The 25,483-nt window shown below is 49.7% G+C and overlaps 2 protein-coding genes across 14 annotated transcripts; one reads left to right on the plus strand and one right to left on the minus strand.

The window, feature by feature from the left end:
• Positions 1-4,979: 4,979 nt before the first annotated feature.
• Positions 4,980-18,050, minus strand: Aldh16a1 (aldehyde dehydrogenase 16 family, member A1). 3 transcript variants are annotated; one of them, NM_001033706.1, is made up of 17 exons: positions 17,904-18,050; positions 12,778-12,880; positions 11,459-11,585; positions 10,760-10,938; positions 10,600-10,677; positions 10,279-10,460; positions 10,043-10,195; positions 9,498-9,683; positions 9,099-9,194; positions 8,773-8,909; positions 8,558-8,663; positions 8,311-8,441; positions 7,717-7,884; positions 7,363-7,564; positions 6,189-6,374; positions 5,854-5,976; positions 4,980-5,241 (listed from the first exon to the last, which is right to left on the minus strand). In NM_001033706.1, exons 1-17 carry the CDS (start codon positions 17,991-17,993, stop codon positions 5,080-5,082), a joined length of 2,409 nt encoding a protein of 802 aa, NP_001028878.1. In that variant the 5' UTR covers positions 17,994-18,050; the 3' UTR covers positions 4,980-5,079. The 3 variants fall into 3 exon arrangements, with proteins under 3 accessions (NP_001028878.1, XP_087425440.1, XP_087425442.1); XM_087569314.1 differs by lacking the exon at positions 17,904-18,050 and adding an exon at positions 17,545-17,788; XM_087569316.1 differs by lacking the exon at positions 12,778-12,880 and having other exon boundaries at positions 17,904-18,048.
• Positions 16,357-23,537, plus strand: Pih1d1 (PIH1 domain containing 1). Of its 11 annotated transcripts, none has more exons than XM_087655013.1 (10): positions 16,357-17,707; positions 19,789-19,882; positions 20,233-20,299; positions 21,056-21,235; positions 21,911-21,972; positions 22,061-22,142; positions 22,430-22,559; positions 22,682-22,757; positions 23,110-23,253; positions 23,414-23,537. In XM_087655013.1, the coding sequence occupies exons 1-10, from the start codon at positions 17,460-17,462 to the stop codon at positions 23,453-23,455; spliced, it is 1,125 nt and encodes a 374-aa protein (XP_087511139.1). In that variant the 5' UTR covers positions 16,357-17,459; the 3' UTR covers positions 23,456-23,537. The 11 variants fall into 11 exon arrangements, with proteins under 11 accessions (XP_087511139.1, XP_087511160.1, XP_087511148.1 ...); XM_087655022.1 differs by lacking the exon at positions 16,357-17,707 and adding an exon at positions 17,850-18,052 and having other exon boundaries at positions 19,753-19,882; XM_087655020.1 differs by lacking the exon at positions 16,357-17,707 and adding an exon at positions 17,850-18,052.
• The last annotated feature ends 1,946 nt before the right edge of the window (positions 23,538-25,483 follow it).

A 25,483-nucleotide genomic window follows, 5' to 3' on the forward strand; every position in this document is an offset into this window, starting at 1 on the left:
CTCTTCCCAGCTCACCGCTGCTGTGTAGCACAGGATGTGTCTAGGTTTGGGTTTTGGTTTCTAGGAGATAAATCCTTGGGATTTTTCAAGTATGGGGAGCGCCATCGTTTATCAGGGCTGACACCTGAACTGCACCTGAGTTCACACAGAGGCAATTCAGAAAGGATCGAGAATGAATAACATGGTGCATTGGAAGCAGGTGGACCAGGAGTTCAAGGTTAGCCTTAGCTACAAAGAAGACCCTGTGTCATATAATAGGCAAGATGTGGTGGTGCTACTTTTAATTCCAACAGGAGAGGCAAAGGCAGACGAATCTTCTCTGTGAGTCGCGGGTTGCTTATTCTTGGATTTAGGGTCAGCTTAGATAATGTATGGAGATCTCATCTCAAGATCCTGGGGCTGCAGATACCATGGTGCTTGGCTAGCACGCACAAAGTCCTAGATTCCACCTCCAGCATGGCAGAAACAAGACTAGGCAGAGTACGCCAGTAATCCAGGCAAAATCATCCTTCGCTGTGAGATTGAAGCCAGCCTGGATCACACTAGACTTTGTCTTCCAAACAATCAACCCCCAGCTCTGACCTGCCATCTATGCTCCTCTGTGCTCTGCACCCCAGCTCTGTGCAGGCCACGGTGAGCCCACTGAGCTGCTTTTTATAGCACCTCAGGGAACCTGTCACATGCAGTCTACAGGTGTCACAGTGGTGCTGGCTTTGTCACTGTGAGAACCGGCCCTTTGTCCTCTGTAAGCTGAAGGTTTTCCTACCCTAAACTGGGAGTGAGTTAGTAAATGACACAAATACGAGGTGTCTTCTTTTTGTGCAGTTCTGGGGATTGAACCCAGCACTTCCCACATGATAGGCTGATAGCCGACTGTTGAGCAGACACTCTCAGTGGCGTTCGAGGCAGGGCTCTCCTGCCTGGGTAGTTCCGTCTAAGCCTCTCCTGCAGAAGCCCAGGTCTGCTCTGCAAACTCTGGTGTGCCTGTTTGGTTTGCTTTGGCCAGTCACTGGAGAGTGGAAAGTTTAGGTTACTGCTGGGTGAAGCCCAACAAGCTTAGGAGTGGGTGCGAGGGAAGTGGGGCTGTGCTGTGTTCACTGTGCCCTAACTTTTTCACATGTGGAAACTTAGTCCCCTGTGTTCGTTCACACTGCTGGCATCTCCAGGTGGAGCTTTAATGGAGTCCTACAACAGGCCTGGGATCTCAGCACTTGAAGGCTGGGGCAGGAAAATCACAGTAAGTTCTAGAACAGCTTGGGATGGTGAGTTTCAATTCAGCCAGGCTTAGTCAGACTACCTCTCTTTTTTGAGAGTCTTACGAAGTACACTATGTAGCCCTGGCCTGGAACAAGATATATGAACAAGGCTGCCCTCAAATTTAAGGAGGCTCACCTGCCCTGCCTCTGGGATTACCACACCCATCGAGCCTCTGTCTCAAAAACCAGAAGAAATGGGACTGGAGAGATGATTGAGATTAAAAGTCCGTACTAGGGCCTGGGGATTTAGCTCAGTGGTAGAGCATGGCAAGGCCCTGGGTTTGGGCCTCAGCTCCGGGGGGTGGGGGGTGGGGGGAGTCTGTATCATTGCATAGGACCTGATTCATTTCCCAGCACTCACAGTGGGTGCAGCTCCATGGAATTCAATACTCTCTTCTGACCTCACGTGTCCATACCCGTTGACACCATTAAAATAAAGTCATGGGGGCTGGAGAGACGGCTCAGTGGTTAAGAGCACTGATTGCCTGCTTTTCCAAAAGGCCCTGGCTCAATTCCCAGCACTCACAAGGCCGGTCACAACTGTCTGTAACTCCAGGGAACCTGACACCCTCATTCAAAAATAAAAGAAGATCACTAAAGGAAAAAAAAAAAGAAAGAAAGAAAAAGAAAAAAGATACGATGCTGCTTCCCCTCCAGTCCTACTCCCCTTCCTTGGGACAGGGCTTCTCTGTGTAATCCGGCTAAACTGTAACTTGACCTGTAGACCAGGCTGGCCTTAACTGAGAGATCCTGCCAAAACTGCCCTGTCTGTGCTGACTGGTTTTATGCCTATTTGACACAAGCTACAGTCACAAACTATAGGGAACCTCTATTGTCAAATGGCCTCCATAAGATGGGCTGTAGGCAAGCCTGTAAGGGCATTTTCTTTCTTTCTTTCTTTTTTTTTTTTTAAATAATCTCCTTTTTTTTTTTCTTTTTTTCGGAGCTGAGGACCGACGAACCCAGGGCCTTGCGCTTGCTAGGCAAGCGCTTTACCACTGAGCTAAATCCCCAACCCCGGGCATTTTCTTAATGACATAGGTTACATCCATGGGGAATGGTGCTACCCCTGGGCTGGTGGTCATGGGTGGTTTAAGAAAGCAGGCTGAGCAAGCCACAGGAAGCAAGCCAGTCAGCAGCACCTGTCCATGGCCCCTGCTTCCAGGTTCCTGCCAGGTTTGAGTTCCTACCTTGGATCTCCTCAGTGATTTGGAATGTGTAAGCTAAATAAACCCTCTCCTCCCAGAGTTGCTTCTTGTCACGGTGTGTCATCACAGCAGCAGCAGCGACACGCACACACTATATCATGTTATCAGGGTCCCTGGGACAGGCTTTGTTCTCTTAGAAGCTGTCATGCCATTAGCTTCACAAATGCCAACCAGATGGGGCTCCCAGCTTCACCAGCCATGTACTGTGACCTTTACTCTTGGCAAGTGACAGTCTGTGATAATCAGTTACAGCTCAGAAGATGGGCTCAGAGGAAGTTGAGCCTGATGGCTCAAGTCTGTCATCCCAATGGCAGGAGAATCAGGAATGCAAGGCCGTCTTTGGTGCCATAGCCATAGCCATAGAAGTTCTAGTCCACCAGGGACACACACACACACACACACACACACACACACACACACACACACACACACTGTGGTTCTCGAAACCAAACCAAACCAAACCAAACCAAATCAAACCAAACCAAACCAAGCAAACAAACCAAACTCCAACAAACAGAACACCATCACCAAACCGTAAGATACAAGAAAGGAAATGGACTAAGACAGCCTCCATCAGCCTAGGGAACTGGGCAACATTAGTGAGCAGAGTGGAATTGGGGGGGAGCGTTGACCATATGCAGTGAGTAAACCAGTTGGCCGTAGCCCACAGATCCAGGTGAGTGTGAAAGGCTAGGTAGGCCATGGTGGTGGCTCTTCTCCAACGTCTCTTGCCTGTGGCCTTCATGTTCAGCCTGAATGAACAGACACTCTGTCTTCTTTTGTGACCTCACATGGTAAAAAGGCAGAGAAGATTAAGGAACAACACAGGGTGGAGATAGATATATATAGGTGGATCACAAGAATTCCAGATCGGGGTGAGATGGCTCAGCTGATAAAATGATTATAAAAAGGTTATAACTACTGAGTATAAACACCTGAGTTGATCCCATGAACCAACATGGTGAAGGAGAGAACTGACCCTGTGTGTTGTTTTCTGACTTTTGTGCATGCCCACATACATGCATACTGAAAAAAACAAAACAAAACAAAATACAAAAACAAAACTCCCCTGAAACTTTAATTTTTTTTTCTTTTGAGACAGTGTACCTGGCTGTCCTAGAACTTGCTCTGTAGACCAGGCTGGCCTCAAACACAGAGATCTGCCTGCCTCTGCTTCCGGAGTGCTGGGATTAAAGGCGTGCACAGCCACCACTGTCTGGCTTAAAACAATTTTTTTGAAAGGTTTATTTATTTATTATATGTGAGCACATTGTAGCTGTCTTCAGACACACCAGAAGAGGGCATCAGATCCCATTACAGATGGTTGTGAGCCACCATGTGGTTACTGGGATTTGAACTCAGGACCTCTGGAAGAGCCGTCAGTGCTCTTAACCACTGAGCCATCTCTCCAGCCCTAAAACAATCTTTAAAAAAAAAAAAAGGAGAGAGAGAGAGAGAGTGTGTGTCTGTGTGTGTGTGTGTGTGTGTGTGTGTGTGTGTGTGTGTGTGTGTGTATGTTCCAGGTCCCACAGGACTACATAGTGAGATCCTGCTTAAAAAACAAAAACAAGGGCCTGGAGAGATGGCTCTTGCAGAGGTCCTGAGTTCAATTCCCATCAACCACATGATGACTCACAACCATCTGTAATGGGATCGAACACCATCTTCTGGTGCGTCTGAAGACAGCTACAGTGTACTCACATACATAAAATAAATAGATAAATCTAAAACCAACCAGGGCTGGAGAGATGGCTCAGTGGTTAAGAGCACCGACTGCTCTTCCCAAGGTCCTGAGTTCAAATCCCAGCAACCACATGATGGCTCACAACCATCTGAAATGAGTCTGATGCCCTCTTCTGGTGTGTCTGAAGATAGCGACAGTGTAATCATAATATATAATAAATAAATAAAATATTTAAAAAAAAAAATCTAAAACCAACCAAACAAACAAAAACCGCACCTTCTATCCCACAGGCAGACGTCGCGGGTTGGAAGCACCTGACGGTAAGCAGCATTCAGGTTGAGACACGAGGAACGGATGTGCAGATTAGCTGTTCCCTAAGGTGAAACAGACCAAAGAGGGGGAGAAAAAAGCAAAACCACAAACCTAAAACCCAAACTAAAGGCTAAATCCATGGAGATCTGCTGTGATGGCAAGACCTGATGAGTTTCGGCTCAAGGAAGCCAGGCCTTGCCTTGAAGCTGTGCCCTCAGAACCTGGCACAGCAGTGGTGGCCCCTGGCGTGGGCTGACATACTAGGGCTGTGCTAGGATATAGACCTAGTCAGAGAGGGGACTTACAGGAAGGGGTGGCCCTGTGGCCTACCCAATGCTGGAATCAAGTATAAAGGGGACAGACAGAGCCTTCCAGGGACTTCCCTCTACCTCCTCCTGACCCCAGAGTGCTGGACGGGGCTGAGTTCCCTTTATGCATTACATAAACAGTGCTCTCCCAGGGCTGCCTACCGGGCCACACAAGAAGCCACTGTTCCCACACCCTCAAATGTAGTCAAAGTCAATGTCACTCAGTTTATTTGAAGTCATGGGAAATCTGAGAGAAACGTTCCAAGCACTTGGTGTCCCTGGCATGAAAGATGGAGTGGGTGGCTTCGACCTCAGTCCCCCATTGGCAGCCACAGGGCCTTGGTTCGTGCTGCATGAAGACTCAGCTCCTGTTCTGACCCTTGGACTTCCACATCCCAGGCCCTTGGGAAGTCCCTGTTTACCCACACGGGCTTGAGGTTTCCTGCAGAGGCCCATTCCACAAACTGGGAGCCCTGGGATGGAGAGTACAAAATTAGTACTGCCAGTTGCCAAACAGCTGCTTCCTCAGCGACGAACACCTGTAAAAGAGCTAACAAGACCTGACAAGGCTGGGCATTTAGATCCTGGCCAACACTCCTTTTAGATGCAGAGGAAGTAGACCCAGTTCAAGGCTCTTGTCAATGGGGACTTCCCCTGCGCAACAATGGTTTAGGAGGGGAGAGCCTTGGAATGTTGCTAGGGTGCATACCTTAGCAATAGGTCTCCCAAAAACCACCCTGTCTTTGGGCAAGGGAGGCTTTAGGCACTTGAGCAGCAGTGATGCAGACCTTTAATCCCAGTACTTGGGAGGCAGAAGCAGGCAAATCTCTGTGAGTTCAAGACCAGCCTAGCTTACATAGTGAGTTCTAGAACAGGGGCTACACAGAGAAATCCTGTCTCGAAACACTGTGTCCCCCAAACCCCAATTGAAGACTCTTCCTTTGTCCTGAGCTTGTACAGGGTGGGTAGGGCCTCAACAGCTGTTGCTAAGGCATTCCTTCCTGTCAGGAACAGAGGTCTTTAGGGGATGAGGCCATGCTCCTAGCACAGAAGTCTGTTGGTGAAGGTTAAGTACCCTCAAGTACCTGGGCTGAACCAAAGTACCACATGGCCTGGACATCCTGATGTAAGGCCAGACAGCGGGTCAGATGGTCCCGATCTCCTGTCACTACGTTCACCAGGCCAGCAGGAAACAGAGCAGCTATATCCTAGGATGAGAGAGTGGGACACCCAGGGTTGAACATCAGTGGCCCTTGAAGAGTGGCCCTCGTGGGGCAGTAGCTGTAGGGGCTCATACAAGGAATAGGACTTAGATGGGATGCTGAAATTCAAGTTACCATGGTTACCCAGGAGGGAGGAGGCCAGCTGAGCTCTGGAAGACCCAGGAGCAGCAGGCAGGAGGGGAAGCAGGTGATTTTACCTGACAGGCTTCCAAGGCCAGCAGAGGACATGATCCACTAGGTACTAAGACCACAGCGTTGCCATGGGCCAGTGCAGGGGCTAGTAGTGACACAAAAGCCAGCATCGGCCACTCATCTGGGCACACCACAGCCAGCACTCCTAGTGGCTCTCGAAGCCGGAGCACAGGGCCTCTCAATCCTGTTACCTACAGGGACAGATGACAGACACATCAACAAGTTCCCAGAGGCCTCTCTATTGCCTGCCCCATTCTCCCACATCTGATATGTTTCTATTCCACAGTAGCTCCTATAAAGTGTGACCAGGGGATGCTCGTTCAGGGCCTAAAACTCTGGATTCCAATGCCCACTCATCAGCATGAGTTACTTAACCTCTCTGGGCCTCTGGGCCTTGAACCTGCCATTCTCCTGCCTCAGTCTTTGGAGTAGCTGAGATTTGGGCCTGTGCAATCAGTGTGTTTTGAGGTATTGCAGAGGGCTCCAACCATGCTAGGATGGGTAAGTGTTCTATCATTGAACCATATTCCAACACTTGCTTGTGTCTGGTTTGTTTTGAGACAGGGCTCCCTATGTAGCCCAGGCTGGCCTTGTACTCAGAGATCTGCTTGCCTCTGCCTCCTGAGTACAGGGATTAAACACAGGCGCCACCAAAACCCAGCTTGATTGATTGACTGATTGATCAATTGATTGAGTTTTGGATTTTCAACACTCTGGGCAGTCCTGGCTATCCCGGAAGTCACTTTGCAGACCAGGCTAGCATCAAATTCACATAGATCTACCTGCCTCTGCCTCTTGAGTACTGGGACTAAAGGCTTGATTTATTATTTAATTGTGTGTGTGTGTGTGTGTGTGTGTGTGTGTGTGTGTGTGGCACAGTTATGTGCACTTGTGAGTGTTAGAAGGAAGTGTGAGGTCTCTGGGAGCTAGAGTTACATGAGGTGGTAAGGCTTCTGGCCTGGGTGCTGAGGTCAAACCCATCCCCTGCAGGGCAGCTCCTTACTGCTGGGATGAAGGCCACCATGCTCAGCAATACCTTTGTTTTTTCAATGCAGGGTTTCACTGTGGTCAAGGCTGACCTTCGACTTGTGATTTTTCTGCCTCTGTTTTACAAATGTTGAGCCTGGGCTCTGGCTCTTGGCTGGGGACTGTCCTATCAGCTGCTTAGATCTGTCTCACCTGTAGTGTCTGGCCTTGGTCCTGAACCCGGGTGGCCCATGTCTGGAGTCGCCTCACACTCAGCTCCACTTCAGTCTCCGCAACCGTAGGCGCCGCTCCGTGCCTCTCTAGCTGTGCGGCCAGGACTTGCTTCCTCCGCTCCAGAGCAGCCGCCAGGGCCCACAGCAGGCTTGCTCGGGCCCTTGGAGACTGGGCTCCCCAGCTGTAGGCAAACAACGCAAGTTAGGGGTACAGCCTGACCTTAGCTATTCCCAGATGGCCACCTCTATCCACAGACTCAACCTAGGGCTCCAGTCCCAAGCTTACTCCCACCCTAGATACCCTTACCTCTGGGCTTCCATTTGACCCTCTTACCCAGGGGCAGCCTGATGAGCGGCCTCCACAGCACCTCGGATATCCTTGGCTCCACCCTCAGCTACATAGCTGGAGACTTTGCCCGAAGAATCTTTGATGGGCCTGGAGCTCTGGGTCCCAGGAGACTGGAAACGGCCCCTGACAAACAGCCCATAGGGAGGTGCTGGGCTGCAGAGTGGGGTAGGAGGAGGCTCTGAGTCCATGTAGGCCACTGGCAGGTCTACTACACTGGTTGGACCTCCCAGTTGCCAGGAACCTTCTGGACTCAAATTTCTATTCTCATGAGCGTCTAGGAGGATTCAAACACCTGCTGCCATGAGCCTCTGGAGGCTTCCGAATTTCTACCCCATGAGTTTCTGAGGTCATCTAAAACTCTTAACACTCTAAATTCCTATTTCTATGAGCATCTGGGTGCTCCCTGAATTCTTGCTTTGGGAAAAACTCAAGCCATTAAGTAGAACTGAGATTCTCTTTACACTTGGGGTTAGGATCCAGAAAGCTGCACTAAGAACCGAGACCCCGAGACTGGCTGTAACCTCCTCCTCCCTCGGCCCCTCCCTCTCACCCTTAGGCTGCCAGACCTCAACAGCTCACCTTGGCCCTGTTTCTGGCCCAGACGGCAGGCTGGAGGACACAGCAAGGCCAAATGTGTCATAGTTGAGACTCTCACAAAGGAAGGACTCCCGGTAAGGTGTTCCCAGGAGCTGTAGGTACTCATATAGGCCCTGTGAAAGGTGTGTGGTCACCAGGAGGCCAGGTAGTACTAGGTGAGGGGTACTAGGTGAGAGGTATTAGGTGAGGGTATGAGGTGTCAAGAGACAAAGAGGCGATGGGCACTCACATCTGGCCCTCCATGCCAGGAAGACCCACTCTCCTTGCAGCCACCTGTAGGCACCGCAGGGTCTCGGAGGCCATGAGCATTGATCCATACTGTGCCTACCTGGAGCCTAGGAGGCAGGAAAAGACACCAGGGGAGGGGATGGAAAGCTGGGTAAGGGGGAGGGAGACACCTGAGTGGGAGACAGGGCATAGGCAGGTGAGTAAGTACCAACTAACCCATAGCCCAGCTCCAGGGCCTGCCCTAGCCTCTCACTCCACACACTGGCGCTGCCTCCCCGGGGTGTTCCATTGGCCAGGGCCAGTGCCTCCTTGACTGTGCGGAAAGGTGAAGCCATAACCACAGGCCACGGCACCTAGGAAGGACAGGTGTTAGCTGGAGAGCAAGCCCTAGGGTCAATACTTTACTCATTTAGGAAGTCCTAGTATTTCCAGCCCCCGGTTGGTCACAGGGTCACTCAAACATTCTAAGGTATGGGGTGCTGCCCACAAGTTACTGAGGGTGGAAGGGTGGGGCAGGATGACTGTGGTCTCAGGGGCCTCACCTCAGCCTGGGCACATGGGGCTGCTGGAGGAAGACCAGAGACCAAGGTTGGAGAGAAGAAGGGGCTGTTGGAGGGCATATCACCAGCTTGGAATACCTGGGGAGGAGGGACATGGAGACAGATCAGATGCCTGTCTTCTCTAGACCCAGGGACACCACTCAGCCTCCTCCTGCAGGCTCAGGGGTCCAAGCCCCAGGCTCCCCCCTCAACCTGGACACGCAGAACCCTAGCCTCTTCCCTCAGACACTGAAGGCCAGACCCCAACTTTCTTCTGCAAACTGAGGAGGCAGGCTTTAGTCCTTCTCTCGGACCCAGGCATCTAGGGTCTGGGACCTTCTGACTCTGACATAGGAGCTAGCTAGTCAAAGTCTAAGACTCCATTGTGCAGTTGGGGCTCACCTGTCCACCCTGGCTTTGGGCCTCATCCACAAAGCTCTGGGCAAGGTCTCGGGCAGCAGCTCCTCGAGCCCCCATGTCCACAGCCCCATCCAGTCCTTTCCCGCTCCGTATCTGTGCCATCCTGGCCTGGAGTCGCTTCATAGCTTCATCCCATACAGATTCCTGGATGAGGAGCCTGAGTCCCCCCTGTTGGGAAAAGGCATCAAAAATGGTCAAAATCAGGGGCAATGAATATAAGAACAGGTTCCCACAGAGGCGTGGACCTCAGGGAGGAGGAGCAGCAGCAGGCAAGAGGTGCACTGCAGAAAATCCGTGACTTGCCCAGAATGGTGGCATATACCAAGAACCCCAGCAGGATTAGGAGTTCAAAGCTAGCCTGGGCTACATAGTGAGTTGGAAGCCAGCCTGGGCTATATAAGACCCTGTCCCAAATAATAAAAATGCCCAAAGACCAGAAAGTAAAAACAAGGTGGGAACAAACACCCATGTATTTGGAGAGATATGGTGGGCCCTGGACTTTGGGGACATGAGCATATAGATCTTACCAGGCTGCGGTCTGACCAGACAGCATCTACAACACCCTCCACAGCCGAGTCCACATCTGCTGAGTCTGTTAGCAGCAACAGGGACTCTGTGCCCAGGGCCAGGCCCAGTGTGGCTCCCCTGCCTGCTAGAGTCTGTCGTAGAGCACGTCCTTCCTGAGGGAACCCATGGGTTTCAGTTGTGACAGGAGCCTCTTGGCCCTTAGCTGTGCCCATCCCACTCCCATCCCCAAAGATACCTCCACAGCGCCACAGAAGGCCACCTTCTGCACTCCAGGTTGGGAGGCCAGGACAGGCCCCAGTGAGACAGGGCCACATACCACATTGAGGATCCCTGGGAAGGAGCCAAGCTCCCCTGCCAGCTGAGCCAGGAGGAGAGGTGTTGGGAAGGATGGGGGCACAAGGGCCACCACAGTGCAGCCTAGGGGAGGGGAACAACCAAGGAACCTTAAAGTCCAGCTCTCTTTCTTCAGATCTGAGTCCAGACCTCTACCCTCCTCCTCAGACCCCAACCATCCTCTGAGAAAAGACAGGGGGAGGCAACCACAGCCCTCACCTACCCATAGCCAAGGCAGGACAGACCCTCCACATCATGTCCAAGAATGAGAAAGAAGTCGGCAGGATGAGGCCAATGACTCCTACAAAGAATTCATAATGAGGGGAATGGACGGGTTGGTTTACTGGGTCAGGAGGGCTCTTTGAGGGCCTACAGGTTCTCACCCAAGGGCTCCCAGTCTGCCAGTGCGCTATCCTGCGCATGTGCCTGGAGGGCATGGTAGTGGAGCAGTTGCTGCGCCAGTGGTATATCCCCATCTCGAACTTCTCGAACAGCCCGCCCAGTGACCAGGGACTCCAGGGTCCACAGCAGGCGCTGGTGCTTCTGAATAACCTTGGCTAGCCTTTGGAGGATACAAGGAATTGGTCCATGCTCAGAGCAACCTGGACTATAATCCCCACAGACACTAGGGGCGGATCCATAATTTATCAGGGACAGCAGATACCAAAGCTGTATGGGAAATGTAGTTTAGGAGAGTGTCAAAACTCTGTGTGGATGCTGAGGAACGGTCCTGGTCACTAATTACCAGCCAGGACCAGAGGTAACTGGGGACTTGAATCTGAGTCTCTGATTCAATTGCATTGTGGGAAATGGGATCTTTATAGCTGACCCCATAGTCTGAGCAGGGAGCTCAGATTCTAATGAAGTGCTGAGAAACAGGGCTCTAAGATGTTCTGAAACCACCAGTCCCAGTGAACTGGGAGAAACAAGGGCTGTTCTGGCCACTGAAGCACCATATATATTCAGGTAACATGAACACTCAAAAGGCTCTTAGGAAGCGGAGTCACTGTTTCCAGTCTCCTGTGAATCCTGAGGGACAAGGCCCATCTCTTCCTCTGTGGACCTTGCCTGGGCTTCCTCACCGGGTTAGATGTTGGCCCCGAGCAGTTCCAGGGAGTTGGCTCCAGGTCTTGAATGTTATCCTTGCAGCCTCCACAGCTGCAGAGATGTCCTCGGCCTCTGCTTGCAGGCAGCTGGCCAGGTTTTCTCCTGCCAAGACAAGATGGGGGAAGTCTGTGTCAGAAGTTCCCTGTGCATCTCAGGCCTTCCTCTAGTCACTGGTCACTGCTCTGACCGAGCCCTGCAGACAGGAGTCAACTTTCTTTCCTTCTTTCTCTGATTTTTAAACCTTTTGTTTGTTTGTTTTGTTGATACAGGTTTTCTCTGTGTAGCCCTGGCTGTCCTGGAACTCTCCCTGTAGGCCAGGCTGGGCTCAAACTCAGGGATCTGTCTGTCTCTGCCTCCTGAACACATTAATGCTCAGCTATGGTTTGTTTTTTTTTTTTAATTTTTTTAAATTTTTTATTTATATGAGTATACTGTAACTGTTTTTAGACACCAGAAGAGGGCATCAGATCCCATTACAGATGGTTGTGAGCCACCATGTGGTTGCTGGGATTTGAACTCAGGACCTCTGGAAGAGCAGCCGGTGCTCTTAACCTCTGAGCCATCTCTCCAGCCCTCAGCTGTGTTTTTAAACTTTTATTTACTTAAAATTAGTTATGAGTGTTTTGCCTGTATGTATATATGCTTATATGGATGTATGCCTGTATGTGTGTGTGTGTATGTATTATGTATGTATGTATAGGAGTCAGAAGACATCAGATCATCTGGACCTGAAGTTACAGGTGGTTTTGAGCAGCCTGGTCCTGACATGGGTACTAGGTACTGAACAGTACTCACTTCTAACCACTGAGCTGTCTCTTCACCCCTTCCTCTCTTTTTAAAAGTGTCTCACTAGGGGTTGGGGATTTAGCTCAGTGGTAGAGCGCTTGCCTAGCAAGTGCAAGGCCCTGGGTTTGGTCCCCAGCTCCGAAAAAAAGAAAAAAGAAAAAAAAAAGTGTTTCACTATGAAGCCACGGCTGACCTGGAATTCACTCTTGTATTTCAGGCTGGCTTCAAACTCATGATCCTCCTGTTTCAGCCTCTGGATTGCTGGGATTAGAGGTCTGAGCCATTATACTAGACTTGAGGAAGGGAATTTAGTAAAGAGGGGCTTCAGAAGCCTTTTGGGGCACTAGGAACTATAATTACTGAGACAGTCATCAGGAGAAATGAGAACTCCCATCCCCACCACCATCAGTGGTTGTCCCTGCACTCAGGGGCTAGATATCAGGGATGGCATGGCTGACACCCTGAGAAAGGTCTTTGTTCCTCCTGAATGACTGGACTCTTTAAAAACCTGTGATGGGATCCTGGCAAGGCGCTGGATTCCTGTGTTCTGGCTTCAGCCACATCCCATTGACATAGTGGCCCAAGAGGCGATTGTGGGTGTCCAGCCAGGCCTGGAGGAAGAAAGAAGTTTGGAGAAGAGCAGATGAGGCAGCTGGGGCAGCTCAGCCCCTTGCTCTCCTTGAGGGGACGTTTGCACCCTTTGCCCTCAGCTCACTCTTCTCCTGGGTGCCTTTTGTTTTTGTTTTGGGCAGGGCCCTAAACTATCAAATTATACTTCCAGCCCACTTGTTTGTTTTACTGTGGTTAAAATGTTATCTGAAACTCATTACGTTAGTTGGACTGCTGCTACAGCCTATGCATGTATAGCCTGTTACAGGCCAGGACTCAGGACAGCATGGGCTACAATGGTAAGAACTTGGACTCTAATTTTTCTCTGTTTCTTTCTTTTTCAGACAGGATCAAATGTAATAATAGCCCAGGCTGGTTTAAACTCACTGTGGTGTCATGAATGAACTCCAGATCCTCCTGCATCCATCCACTGTGTGCACTGGTATGCCTGGCTTAAGTGTGAATATATATGTATATACACATATACACACCACACACACCTCACTTCCATCCTCACAGAAGTGACTTTGTCAGTTTTGTTTCTGTGGAAACATATTTGTCAGTGGTGTTTCTGTTTATTTTTTGGTGCTGGGGATGGAACCCAGGCCTTGAGCATGTTAGCCAAGAGCACCACTACTGCTTTGTTTATTATTAATAACACTAATATTATTATTATTTCCATTTTTCCATTTTTCCCTGTATCGCTGGCTGTTCTGGAACTAGCTCTTTAGACCTGGCTGGCCTCCTGCCTCTGCCTCCTGAGTGTGCGCCAACACTGCCAGGCTTAGCCAGGGGTTATAACTCTGCCTCTGGTAAACCACCCCCATGCCTGGGGAGAGGGAACAAATATGCATAAACAGACAGCATCGCCACTTTAGTTCCTCCTGTGACCTTGGCTTCAGCTTCCTCTCCAGGCACACATGCTGCTTTCTCTTCCTCCTTAGATTCCGCTGTTCTTAAATCCAACCTCTACTTTCCATTCTCAGATGCTTTCCCTTATCCTGACAACTGGCCTCTCATTCTTTGTTTACTTTTCTTCCTTAAAGCAAAATGGGCTCAGTGTGCACCACGTGCCTATAACTCCGACACTAGAGATGGAGAGGCAGGAGGATCACTACTGTAGCCAGTCTAGGCTACCTAGGGAGACTCCGTCTCAAAATAGTGCATGGTGGGGAAGTACGTCAGGCAGCAAAGCGATTTTTTTAAAATTTATTTTTCTATTTATATATAAGCACACTGTAGCTTCAGACACACCAGAAAGGGACATCAGATCTCATTACAGATGGTTGTGAGTCACCATGTGGTTGCTGGGATTTGAACTCAGGACCTCTGGAAGAGCAGTCAGTGCTCCTAACTGAGCCATCTCTCCAGGCCCAGCAAAGCAATTAATAAAAGAACCTGAGTTCAATCCCCAGGATCCAGGGGAGAAAAGTGGACCAAGGCACACGCATTTGTAATTTGTGTTAGGAAGGTAGAGGAGGAGGATCCTAGGAGTTCAAAGAACAGCCAGTTTGGCCTACATGAGGAATCCCAGCCCTTGAAAAGAAAGAAGGCTGGAGCAGAAGAGCGGCCTCGAAAGCTTCCCTGCGGACTCCTCACAGTTGATTTCTGACAGTTCGCAGCCACCTGCAACTCCAGCCCCGGGGATCTAACCCCTCTGCTGGCCTACCTGCTCACTCATAAGCATGCGCACATGCATACACACACATAATCATAAATAACAAAAAAGAAATCTTGGCTGGGGTGGGGCTGCACACCTTTCGTCTCAGCACTCGGGAGGCAGAGGCAAGAGAATTGCTTTTGAGTTCCAGTCAGACTATCTACACGGAGCATTCCAGGACAGCCAGGAAGGATTACATACAGAAACCCTGTCCCAAAGAGCAAAAGAAAAGGCAAGGGGCTTGAGAGATGGCTCAGTGGTTAAGAGCACTGACTGCTCTTCCAGAGGTCCTGAGTTCAAATCCAAGCAACCACATGGTGGCTTACAACCATCTATGAGATCTGATGCCACCTTCTGGTGTGTCTGAAGACAGCTACAACATACTCATCATATATATAAAATAAATATTTAAAATCTTAAAAAATAAAATAAAATCACTCAAAAAAAGAAAACCACATAAAAAAAGAAAAGAAAAACTGTCACTCAAATGTTCCAAACTGCAGCGTCCAAGAGGACAGAGCCAATTTTGGAAGTGGGGCCGTTGTGAACATGAGCTAGGAACTACACTCATGATTGACAGTTAATGCTAGGACAGTGTTAGTTATATAACGCAAACCTTATCTGTTAGAAATAAAGACGCAAACATTTATGGGAGCGTAGCACAACAGCTGGCATTTGTGTAAACTGCTCTTGAAGGGAAGAAGGAAGCGGCAGCAAACACTGGCCTGCATGTTAGTTGTCAGAGCTGAGTGATGGATGCATGGGAGTTCCTAACATCAGCTGCTGTGGAAAAGTTGGAAAACAAACTCCCACAAGAATGTCCACAGGGCCCTGGCAGCCACAGCAGCAGGAGTGGAGCGCCTATTGGACACCAAGAGCTTCAAATGTCCCCAAGTAGCCCAGACAATTGGTTCCAGATGAGTTTTGTCAGGCAACTGGAGCCAAAAGCTTGCCAAACTTTGGAATTTTATTTTCAAGAGAAATTAGTATCCAGGATGTTTAGATGGAATTAATTGTACAATAAATGACATTTCCAAAAACAAAGCCCACGCCAAAGAAAACATGTTTTCTGGTTGATGAGCTGCCCATAGATGATAAACCTGAGACCTTTGGAGGAGTAATGGGGGCAACTGATGGGGGCGCACAGAACCCAAGGCATGGTGACAGGCCTGGCTCCTTCTCTCATTTTTTGAGACTGCTTAGCTGATTTGGAACTCTAACTCTCTTGCTCTGGCCTTCCAAATGCTGGGATTACCAGTTTGTCCACCATATCTAAACTTCTTTAAGCTGTGTGTACTGTGAGCAAAATTATTCCCCTCATCAGCCTTGTGCTCTGTCCCTAAAATAACAAAAATAATCCCCTCTTTGCTGTTCTAAGGATTAAGTAAAATCGTGCACAGCAGAGGTTGGCGCAGTCCATCCATCCATCCATCCATCCATCCATCCATCCATCCTTCTGCCTATTATTGTTGCTTCTGGGCACACCACCTCTAACCAGCTTCCAGCTGGGGTCTCTGAATTGTCCCAAATCCTCTCCCATGCATCTGTAGTTTTAGTCCCTCTAATAGTTCAGTACCTCTTAACTGACATCTCCCTGGTTGGAGTCTCCACTGCAACTATTTGTCCAGGAGCATAAAGCCCAAGCAACACTAGGCTCCATCTCATCACAGCATCCATGTCAACGGATTCCTGGTGTCTATCTCTCCCTGGACTCTCCATGCAGGAACACTACTCAGCCTGAAAACCAGCTACCAGGGTTGGGAGCCTACTCTTCTTCTTTTTTTAAAGATTTGTTAGTTTTTTTTTTTTTTTATGTATGTGAGTACACTGTTGCTCTCTTCAAAGACACCAGAAGAGGGCATTGGATTGCATTGCAGATGGTCATGAGCCACCATGTGGGTGCTGGGATTTGAACTCAGGACCTCTGGAAGAGCAGTCAGTGCTCTTAACCGATGAGCCATCTCTCCAGTCCAGGAGCCTACTCTTAACCAGCATCTTGGTGACATCTTTTGATCTTGATGAATCAGTCTGACTCTCTTAGGCTTGAAAGTCTCTTACAGGATAGACTAACTAGTTCTTTCCTGTTTATGATTAAACCTCTGTTTCTCAAGGATTGGGCTATGCCCCACCTGTAACCTTAAGTACAAATGATTCTGTACTGCCTGTTCCAGGAAACCTCAACCATGTCTTGGTTTTAAAAGGATATTACAATCATTTTGCAGCCCTGCCTTTGTTTCAAAAGGTTGTTAGGCTACCATTTTAGGAACACCTTGCAATATCGTCCTTGCTTCAGGAGGTCAATAATATGCTTATATTTTGCTCCTGTAACCCCAACTATTTTGCTGGCCAAATCCACCATTTATATCCCCAAGGCATAAAAACCTTGTCTTCCTCACATCCAGTACTGACTTCTAGAACTCAAACTTATTGGGGAGGTAGCTTGTGTACTCAGATTAAAAAAGCTTGCGTAATTACTAGTTTTAATTACTTTGGCCATGATGATTTGGGGTCAGTGGTCTTTCTCCTTGTACCTTTGGGATTAACACTCTAAACTTTAGAGTGCTGTCCTTCCAAAGGTGGAGCCCTCCGTAGTTCGAGGACTCCTCTTAGAGTCTAAAGACTTTCCAACTTCCTTAATACCCTGCCTGGATGCTGGGAAGAATTTCTGGGACCATGGGCATTCTGATTGGCCCTTGGTTTGAAAGAAAATCCCAGGAACCCTAATAAATTCCCCTAGGACTGCAAGAAGGTTCTGGAACCCTAAGTCAGGAGGCTCTTCTAAAGGAATAATAGAAATGAAATACGAAAATAGAAAAATCTCCCAAAGAAACCCATTAAACTTGGGGGAAGGAGGGGAAGAGACAGGAGTTGACAGAGAGGAAGAATGAGAATCTAATGGGCCAGGAGGATCAAGAGAACTCATGACCTTCAAAGGAGCGGGGGATCACAAGAGCACCATAAGGATATTCGGAGAGGGGCAGCAGTCACGGGAAGTTTTGAACGAACTTGGGAGTTCTGCAAGTTCTTCTGAGCCTCCAAAGTGCCAGGGGCTGAAAGGAACCACGGTCCAGCAAGGAGAAGTCTCACGAGAACCACGGGAGATATGGGGCTTTAGTGACCACCCTTTCCTGAAGGGTTCTGGAAAAACACTACAGCGGGGTTCAGGACCGTAAGTAAGAACCCCGAGGAGGGTCATCAAGGCCCAAGGCCAGTCGCCTAGGCCAGGCTTCCAAACCTTAGCGGGAATCACGCGCGCCCAGGGGGCGGGGCTGCCGAGAATGCCGCAGGGGATGACGGGAGCCCGTGCGCCTAAAGCGGCCCAGAGGATTTAGGGACTAGGCAGCCGCCACAGGGCAAGCCCTCACCAGTGCGCATGCGTGGCTCTCCGGCACCGGTCCGTACTCCAGCGTCGTGAAAATCTCACGGGTAGAGGGCTGTATACGCGTAGCCGCCATCTCTCGCCGAACGCCTTCCGCGAAGGACTGCTGAACGTTCTACCTAGAGGAACTTGGAGGTCCGAAGGGCGGCACCGCCCACTCCAATCATTGGGGCGGGGTCAACAGTAGGGCTAAGCAGCGAACTATAGGATGTGACCCGCCTACTTTAGAGTCACAGGATGCCGGCTGCGGACGCTGGGAAATGTAGTTTCAGAGAGAACAGACATGGGTGGGGTCCCGCATTAGCAGAAGGGCTTCGGCTATTGTAACTTTGACTATTTAAAAAGAATAGTTTTTGGTTTTATTTTATCTTTTTGAGACAGGGTGTCCCTGTGAAGCTCTGGAGGTCCTGGAGCTAACTATGTAGACCTGGCTGGCTTTAACTCACAGAGATCCACCTAACTCTGCCTACTGAGTGCTGGTATTAAAGGCGTGTGCCAGCACACCGGCTAAAAATATTATCTTTCTTTGGGTGTTTTCCCTGAGGTTCTTTGCGCTGTGTGTCTGCAGTGCCTATGTAGGCCAGAAGAGCGAGCCCAGTGGCAGTTGGGAGCGACCATGTGGGTATTAGGAGCTTAACCCCACACTTCTCCAAAAACAACATGTGTTCTTAATTGCTGAGCCTTCTCTCTCACGCCCTAATGTTTCTCTTTCTTGAAAAGAAGCAAACAAAGATTACTTTTAGTGCGTGAGTATTTTGCTTGCATGTCTGTACAACACGTACATGCAGTATCCCAGGAGGCCAGAAGAGGGCGACGGATCTCCTAGAACTGGAATTACAGGATTGTTAATCGCAATTTGAGTGTTGGGAATCGAACTCTCGTCTTCTGGAAGAGCAGTCAGCTCTCAGCCGTTGAACTATCTCTCTAGCTTCCTCTGACTCCATAATTTTTTTAAAAGATTTATTTATTTAATGTATATATGAGTACACTGTAGCTGTCTTCAGACACACCAGAAGAGGGCATCGGATTCCATTACAGATGGTTGTGAGCCACCATGTGGTTGCTGGGAATTCAGGACCTCTAGAAGAGCAGTCAGTGCTCTTAACCACTGAGCCGTCTCTCCAGCCCCATAATTTTTTTATAAACAAAAAATTATTCATTTTGTTCAAAAAGGGCGGATAACACCATTGAGACTAACAGTGTGTGTCGGACCCAGAGCCTAACACATGATAGACAAGAGCAGGAGACACTAAAGCTTTCAAAGTAGCAGTCCTCTCTGCACTGTAACGCCTGCAGTGAGGGAAGGGCGGAAATGTAGGTTTAATTCAGGAAGTGTGTCATTTCGCGGGCTTGCTCAGTCCTTACTTTTGATTGGTTGGTTAGGAGGGCGTGGTTTCAGCTCTTTAATACAAGTGGTTCGTGTGGGTGCCTGCTTTGGATGATAGGGCGCTGAGGTGGGTTTAACGGTGGCTACTTCAGTTCCTTGGTTATACAGACGCCGGAAGTGTAGCTTTCAATTACGCATCGGCCCAACAGGACCGATCAAGAGACCTAACCTACTTGAGGACGGATTTCATAATGAAATCGTAGATCATTCTCAGGGCAGATTTTAGTATTCTGGGTGGAGTACTTTGTGTACTCGACTGGTAGTGGTGCACGCCTGTAATCCCAGTACTTTGGAGGCATCTCTGTGGATTCGAGGCCAGCCTGGTCTGCAAAACATTTCAGGTCAGCCAGGAAGGACTACACAAAGAAATCCTATATCGAAAAAACACACAAACAAAAAGAATCAACTGTGACCTTACAGTAAACTGGTTTCGTTTATCTGGGAAAAGTTCTCCACGTTTTGGACGCCTAGGACTTTTTCCTAGGGCCATGGCGGACTCGAAGTTACTAGCACCAGAGCTAAGCGACGCGGAGTCGATGGGCGAAGAGACAGTGCGGTTTCAGGAGTTGCTGCTGAAGGTGCGGGCTGACTGGTGGGAACCTGGCTATTTATGGCTATTTAAGGATCGATCTATTATTATTTGGCACGCAGAGGCTTCAGTTCCCAGAATGCCCTATGGCATCAAGGAGACCTATGGGAATTGTAGTTGTTTGGCTCGAGGTTTCCTAGATTTTAAAAGAAAGGAGTTGGGGTGATCTTGGGAGTTCTTATAAAGATAAAAGGGGGCCTAGGCTGTATAATACCCTATGTGATCCCGAGCTATCACATATGAGTTGTCCTATAGACGTTTGAGAAGCAGATGAGGGGATTTGACTTTGCAGACTCATCCTGATGGTTGTTTACCTCACCCCCACCCCCTACCCACCAGGCTTCCAAAGAGCTCCAGCAAGCCCAGACAGCCAGGCCAGAATCTACACAGATCCAGCCCAAGCCTGGTGAGAAATAAATTTAGATAGAAATGTCTGTGTCTAGATAAATAGGTAGGTAGGTAGGTAGGTAGGTAGGTAGGTAGGTAGGTAGGTAGATAGGTAGATGGGTGGGTGGATGGATGGATAGATAGATAGATAGATAGATAGATAGATAGATAGTAGACAGAAAGATAGGATGATAGGAAGAAAGAAAGAATATCCCGGGGAGGATGGGAGACCCTGACAAAGGGTCAGTAGAAACTGGAGGCAGGAGACACAGAGGATGAAGGTGCCAGATCATAACTGGGGACAAAGGCCTAGAAGTAGTTATGTGAATGGACAGGCAGGAAGATTACCAACAAATACTGGATGGAAGACAGCAGAGTGGGAAGTGGAAATTCAAAGTAAGAAAGAGTCAGGTGCCTGAGAGAAGCAGAGAGGAAGAGGAAGATGGAAGGCAGAGCTCAAAGTGTGAAAGCAGGGCCCTACTGACAGGTAACGGTGCTTGTCACTAAGCCTGGTGACCTGAGAGAACTGACTGTGAGTGTTGTCCTCTGACCATCCAGTCATGGCGTACTTGCACACACATGCACACATGCAAGCTAGGTGCATGCACTTAAAAGAGGGAGAGAAAGGAGTGCCTGTGATCTACAGAGGCAGAAATATCCCAAGTCTGGGGCCAGCCTGAGTATTGAGTGAGAGACCTTGTCTCAAAAAAGGGAGAGGGTGGGTGAGAACGGGACAACTCAGGGACAGATGGCCAAGATAACTGTACTCGTGCAGGTTTCTGCATAAAGACCAACTCATCGGAAGGAAAGGTTTTCATCAACATCTGCCACTCTCCCTCCATCCCTCCCCCGGTGGACGTGACTGAGGACGAACTGCTTCAGATGCTGGAGGAGGACCAAGCTGGCTTCCGAATCCCCATGAGCCTGGGAGAACCACATGCTGAGCTGGATGCAAGTCAGTGCCCTCAGAAGACACCAAGTCTGTTCCCCCAACATTGTTTTCCTCAGGAGCTTTCAGTCAGCACTGGGAGGAAGAGGGGTCCAAACGTAATTCTAGTGAGAGTGATTCAGGACTGCCCTGGGCTCGTCACTGAGGTTGAAGGTGTCAGAGGGTTGTGTGGAAGAGTACCAGTCTGATTTGAAGAGTTACTCAGGCAAAGAAGAGAGGGTCGTAGGCAGATGACAAGTGACCTGGGCATGAGCTCACTCTCTTAATCTTAGCTCTTAGGATGCTGAGGCAGGAGAATTGCTGAGAGCTAGAGGCCAGCCTAGGCTACATAGAAAGATGGCCCATGTGTGGAGGATACAGTGATTTAGTTGATGGACTAAGGATCAGGACAGACTGGTGTATGGACAATGGGAGGGCTCTAGAGTAGAAGTGGACATTCCTTAGGGTGGCATAGAGTGAGGGGAACCTTGGAGCTGTTGGGGAGGGGCAGTACCTGCCTCATTGGTGCAGTCTGCAATCTGGGTATGAGCCTAGAAGCCAAGAAGAACCTTGTCTGAGTTGGCCAGAAAGTGTATGCTGCCTCTCACTTTCTGTGTCTTGAGTCTCTGGTCCTTGGGTAAGTTTTCCTTATGGGTATTCCATGGAGGTTATGGGGACCTCATTCCCTCTCTGTCTCCACAGAAGGCCAGGGCTGTACTGCCTATGACGTCGCTGTCAATAGCAACTTCTACCTGAGGATGCAGGTGGGGTGTGTGGCAGGGATGAGCCCTGGGCAGTGTGCTCCCTCCAGCCCCTCCCGAGCCGTCATGTCTCCTCTTCCTCTCACCTCAGAACAGTGATTTCCTGAGGGAACTAGTGGTCACCATTGCCAGGGAGGGCCTTGAAGACAAGTATGGCCTACAACTAAACCCCGGTGAGGAGCAAGAGGCTTGGGTGCCTCACTTGGGAGAGGTGAATCAGTGTGTCAAGTGGTTCCTCCACTAGCTTTCAGGAGGGGTGAAGCCTCTTAGAATAAGGGTGGAGCCAAGATGGTTCAAGGCCAAGAGCCTATAGCGTGTGCCTAGGGGAGTTTCTTGGTGCATTCCCCAGGAAGGGTGGGGCTCAGGTAGGTGGGGCCCCCTAGAATCAAGCTTGCTATGGTGAGGGGAGCACCACCTGAGGTGAGCACTACCTTAGTGATCTTTGACTCTGCACTGTCAGAATGGCGCATGCTGAAGTACCGGTCTTTCCTGGGCTCCATCTCACAGCAGAGCATCCGTTCCCAGCAGCGCCCTCGGATCCAGGAGCTGGGGACCCTGGATACCCATGACTCACTCGGAACCCGGCATGGGTGAGCCGCTGTGTACATCTGGGCACATCTGGGTTGGTTACTGTCCTGGGACTGAATAGCGGAGAAAGGGACTGTAAGCCAAGTAGAGGACCACCCTTAGTCTGCCCTTGTTCCCCCTGCAGCCCAGAGCGGCCTCACCTGAACCTCTGGTTGGAAGCCCCTGACCTCCTCTTGGCTGAAGTTGACCTTCCTAAACTGGTGAGTGCAGGCTTTTTAGTCAGGGTAAAGAGCTCGTGGACACCCTGTGGCTGAGGCAAGAGGTCTAGGGGCCAAACTCCTGGGTCTGAAGGAAGACTCTGGGGCCTGGACTCCTGGTCTGGCTTATATCTCTCAAGGCAGTGATGCAGTTGCCTCTTTTGGCCCAGAAAACCGACAGCTGCAGCTGCTGCTATCCTGGGTTTGCTCCGTGAGACTTAGAATTATTGTCCTTTGGGGTTTTTTTTCCCCATTATTTTGGTGCTGGGAGTGAAGCCACAACCATGCATGCTAGAACCTTGTGGACATAGCTTCCCAGTGTAGGGGGTGTGGGCTGACTGTACCTTATCACCAGGATGGAGCCCAGGGGCTGGCACTGGAGATAGGAGAGAACCGCCTGGTGGTGGGAGGCCCCCAGCAACTGTATCACCTTGATGCCTGCATCCCCCTGCGGATCAACAGTGAGGCAAGCAGGGCTGCTTTTCACCACAGGAGAAAGGTACCTGGAGGGGCTTCAGGAAGTGCTGGAGTGTAGGGATCTGGACCCCTGGGTGTGGGAGGAGGTGTGGACCTAAAGTCCTGGGCTTTGGGGGAGGAGGGAGGAGAGCCAGCATCTGGAGCTCTGGGGTCCTGAGTCTTCATTCCCTCTTCTTTCTCAGCAACTGATGGTGTCCATGCCCCTCCTGTCAGCGTCCTCTTGACCAGAGTGCCCTGCATTTCCAAATGTGGAGAAGATACTGGTGTCTTCTCTCAGTGAAATAAACAGGTTTCCAGTTTTCTCCAGCTTTAGATAGTGATTCATGGACGGGGAAGGGAAGAGAACACTGCTCCGACTCAGTGTCACCAAAGTCTCTGTCTCTTTCTCAAGGCCTGGCCTCCTGAGCAGTGTGGCTCCTGTCTTTACTGTCTCCCCTGGACTCCAGAGCTGCCCCTACTTCTCTCCTATCCCATTTCATTATCCCGACGAGAACATGGAGGCTTCCAGGCTCACCCTGGCTCCTCCCTCCTACACAAGACTCTTCCCTCACTGGCATCCAGCAGTCTACAGAATAATAACACCGACTCTTGCTTCTCCTAGTTCTAGTGCCGTCTTCTCCAGAATGTCCTGTGGGAAGTTCTTAAATGGCCATCCCTGGTACAGTGGGTGCTCTCTTGGGACTGGGGCTTGTGCTGTCTGACCTCTAAGCAGTGAAACTCAAGCAGTGTCTGTAGACTCTCCTGCCTCATCCTCTGTCAACTGTCCATTCTTGGTGTCCAGCTTCATATCACAGGCACCCCCAAGTTGAGGTCCCTAATCCCCAAGCCTCACTCCCTCCTGCCTCAGCATGTCCCCTTTTTAGGACACTCCCATTCTACCCCAATGTCCTTTCCCCCGAGGGGTGCTGGTGCTGTGCATGTAACCCAGGGTTGCCAATGCCAAGTGTATTCTGGGTAGGCAGTGGTGGCACTCGCCTTTAATCCCAGCACTCAAGGGACGGGGCAGGCAGATAGTCGAGATTGTGGTCAGCCTGGTCTGCAGAGTGAGTTCCAGGACAGCCAGGGCTACACGGAGAAACCCTGTCTCAAACATCCAAACCAAACCAAACGAGCAAGCTAGGCATACATTTGTTGTACCACTGACCTACACCTCAGGGCACCCCCATCTGTTCTTTTATTTGTTTGTTTGAAAAGAGGTCTCTTGTTGCCCAGGCTGATTTGAAACCTCTCATGAAATAGGATTTGCATTTATAATCCTCCTGCCTCCCCTAAAGTATTGGGATTTCAGGTTTGCCCTATGCTGGTTTATATAGTTGGGGACCAAACCCAGAATGTCATTTATGCTATGTAAGTACGCCCCAAGCTGAGGCCCTTCCCAGCCACCACCCTGTACTGTAATATATACTGTATTGATAAGTTGTCAGGTGCTGTTTGTACATTTATGAATATATGTGCACTATTTGTGTGGTTGGTTGCTATAGCGATCACAAGGTGTTGAATCCCAGAACTGGAGTTACCATGTGGGTGCTGGGAACTGATCCTGGAACTTCTGTGAGAGCAACAAGAATTCTTAACCACAGAGCCATCTCTCCAGTGCCCAAAGCCACAACCTTGTCTCAGACTCAAGCACACTTGTTTCAGACTCTCTGTCTTGGGTCAGGCTGGCTCCCTGACCCTGCCGAGGGAAGAAGGAGAATATAAACAGTTAATGATATTAAAACCGTTGACCTGGGGATCCAGATGTGGTGGTAAAGCCACTTGCTGCTGGGTCTGATGCCTATTCCGGGAACTCATATGGGAGAGAACAAACGTCAAAAGTTATATATATGCGCACACACACACACACACACACACACACACACACACACACACACACACACACATATATGAGAGAGAGAGAGAGAGAGAGAGAGAGAGAGAGAGAGGTTTAGCTACTGCATGGTATGTCCCAAATATATATGTAATTTTTAGGATTATTTTCTCGAGATAAGGTTTTTCTGTGTAGCTCTGGTTTTCCTGGTCCTGTAAAGCAGGCTGGCCTCAAATTCAGAGATCCACATGTTTCTGCCTCCCAAGTGCTGGGATTAAAAGCATGTGCCACGGGCTAGAGAGATGGCTCAGTGGTTAAGAGCACTGACTGTTCTTCCAGAGGTCTTGAGTTCAAGTCTCACCAACCACAATGGTGGCTGACAACCCTCTGTGATGAGATCTGATGCCCTCTTCTGGTGTGTCTGAAGACAGTTACAGTGTAC

This window comes from Rattus norvegicus, chromosome 1, assembly GCF_021556685.1.
Source record: "Rattus norvegicus strain SHRSP/BbbUtx chromosome 1, alternate assembly SHRSP_T2T, whole genome shotgun sequence".
NCBI classification, from domain to species: domain Eukaryota; kingdom Metazoa; phylum Chordata; class Mammalia; order Rodentia; family Muridae; genus Rattus; species Rattus norvegicus.

What these genes read in the sequence shown, in the direction of transcription:
- Pih1d1 (XM_087655013.1), top strand. Translation starts at nt 17,460, where the DNA reads ATGACCTTCAAAGGAGCGGGGGATCACAAGAGCACCATAAGGATATTC. An exon ending in ACATGCTGAGCTGGATGCAA is followed by an intron (nt 21,236 to 21,910) that starts GTCAGTGCCCTC and finishes CTGTCTCCACAG; the next exon opens with AAGGCCAGGGCTGTACTGCC. An exon ending in AAGTTGACCTTCCTAAACTG is followed by an intron (nt 22,758 to 23,109) that starts GTGAGTGCAGGC and finishes CCTTATCACCAG; the next exon opens with GATGGAGCCCAGGGGCTGGC.
- Aldh16a1 (NM_001033706.1), bottom strand. Translation starts at nt 17,993, where the DNA reads ATGGCGGCTACGCGTATACAGCCCTCTACCCGTGAGATTTTCACGACG. An exon ending in TTGCCAGGATCCCATCACAG is followed by an intron (nt 11,586 to 12,777) that starts GTTTTTAAAGAG and finishes TTGTCTTGGCAG; the next exon opens with GAGAAAACCTGGCCAGCTGC. An exon ending in CTGTCCTGCCTTGGCTATGG is followed by an intron (nt 10,461 to 10,599) that starts GTAGGTGAGGGC and finishes CCCCTCCCCTAG; the next exon opens with GCTGCACTGTGGTGGCCCTT.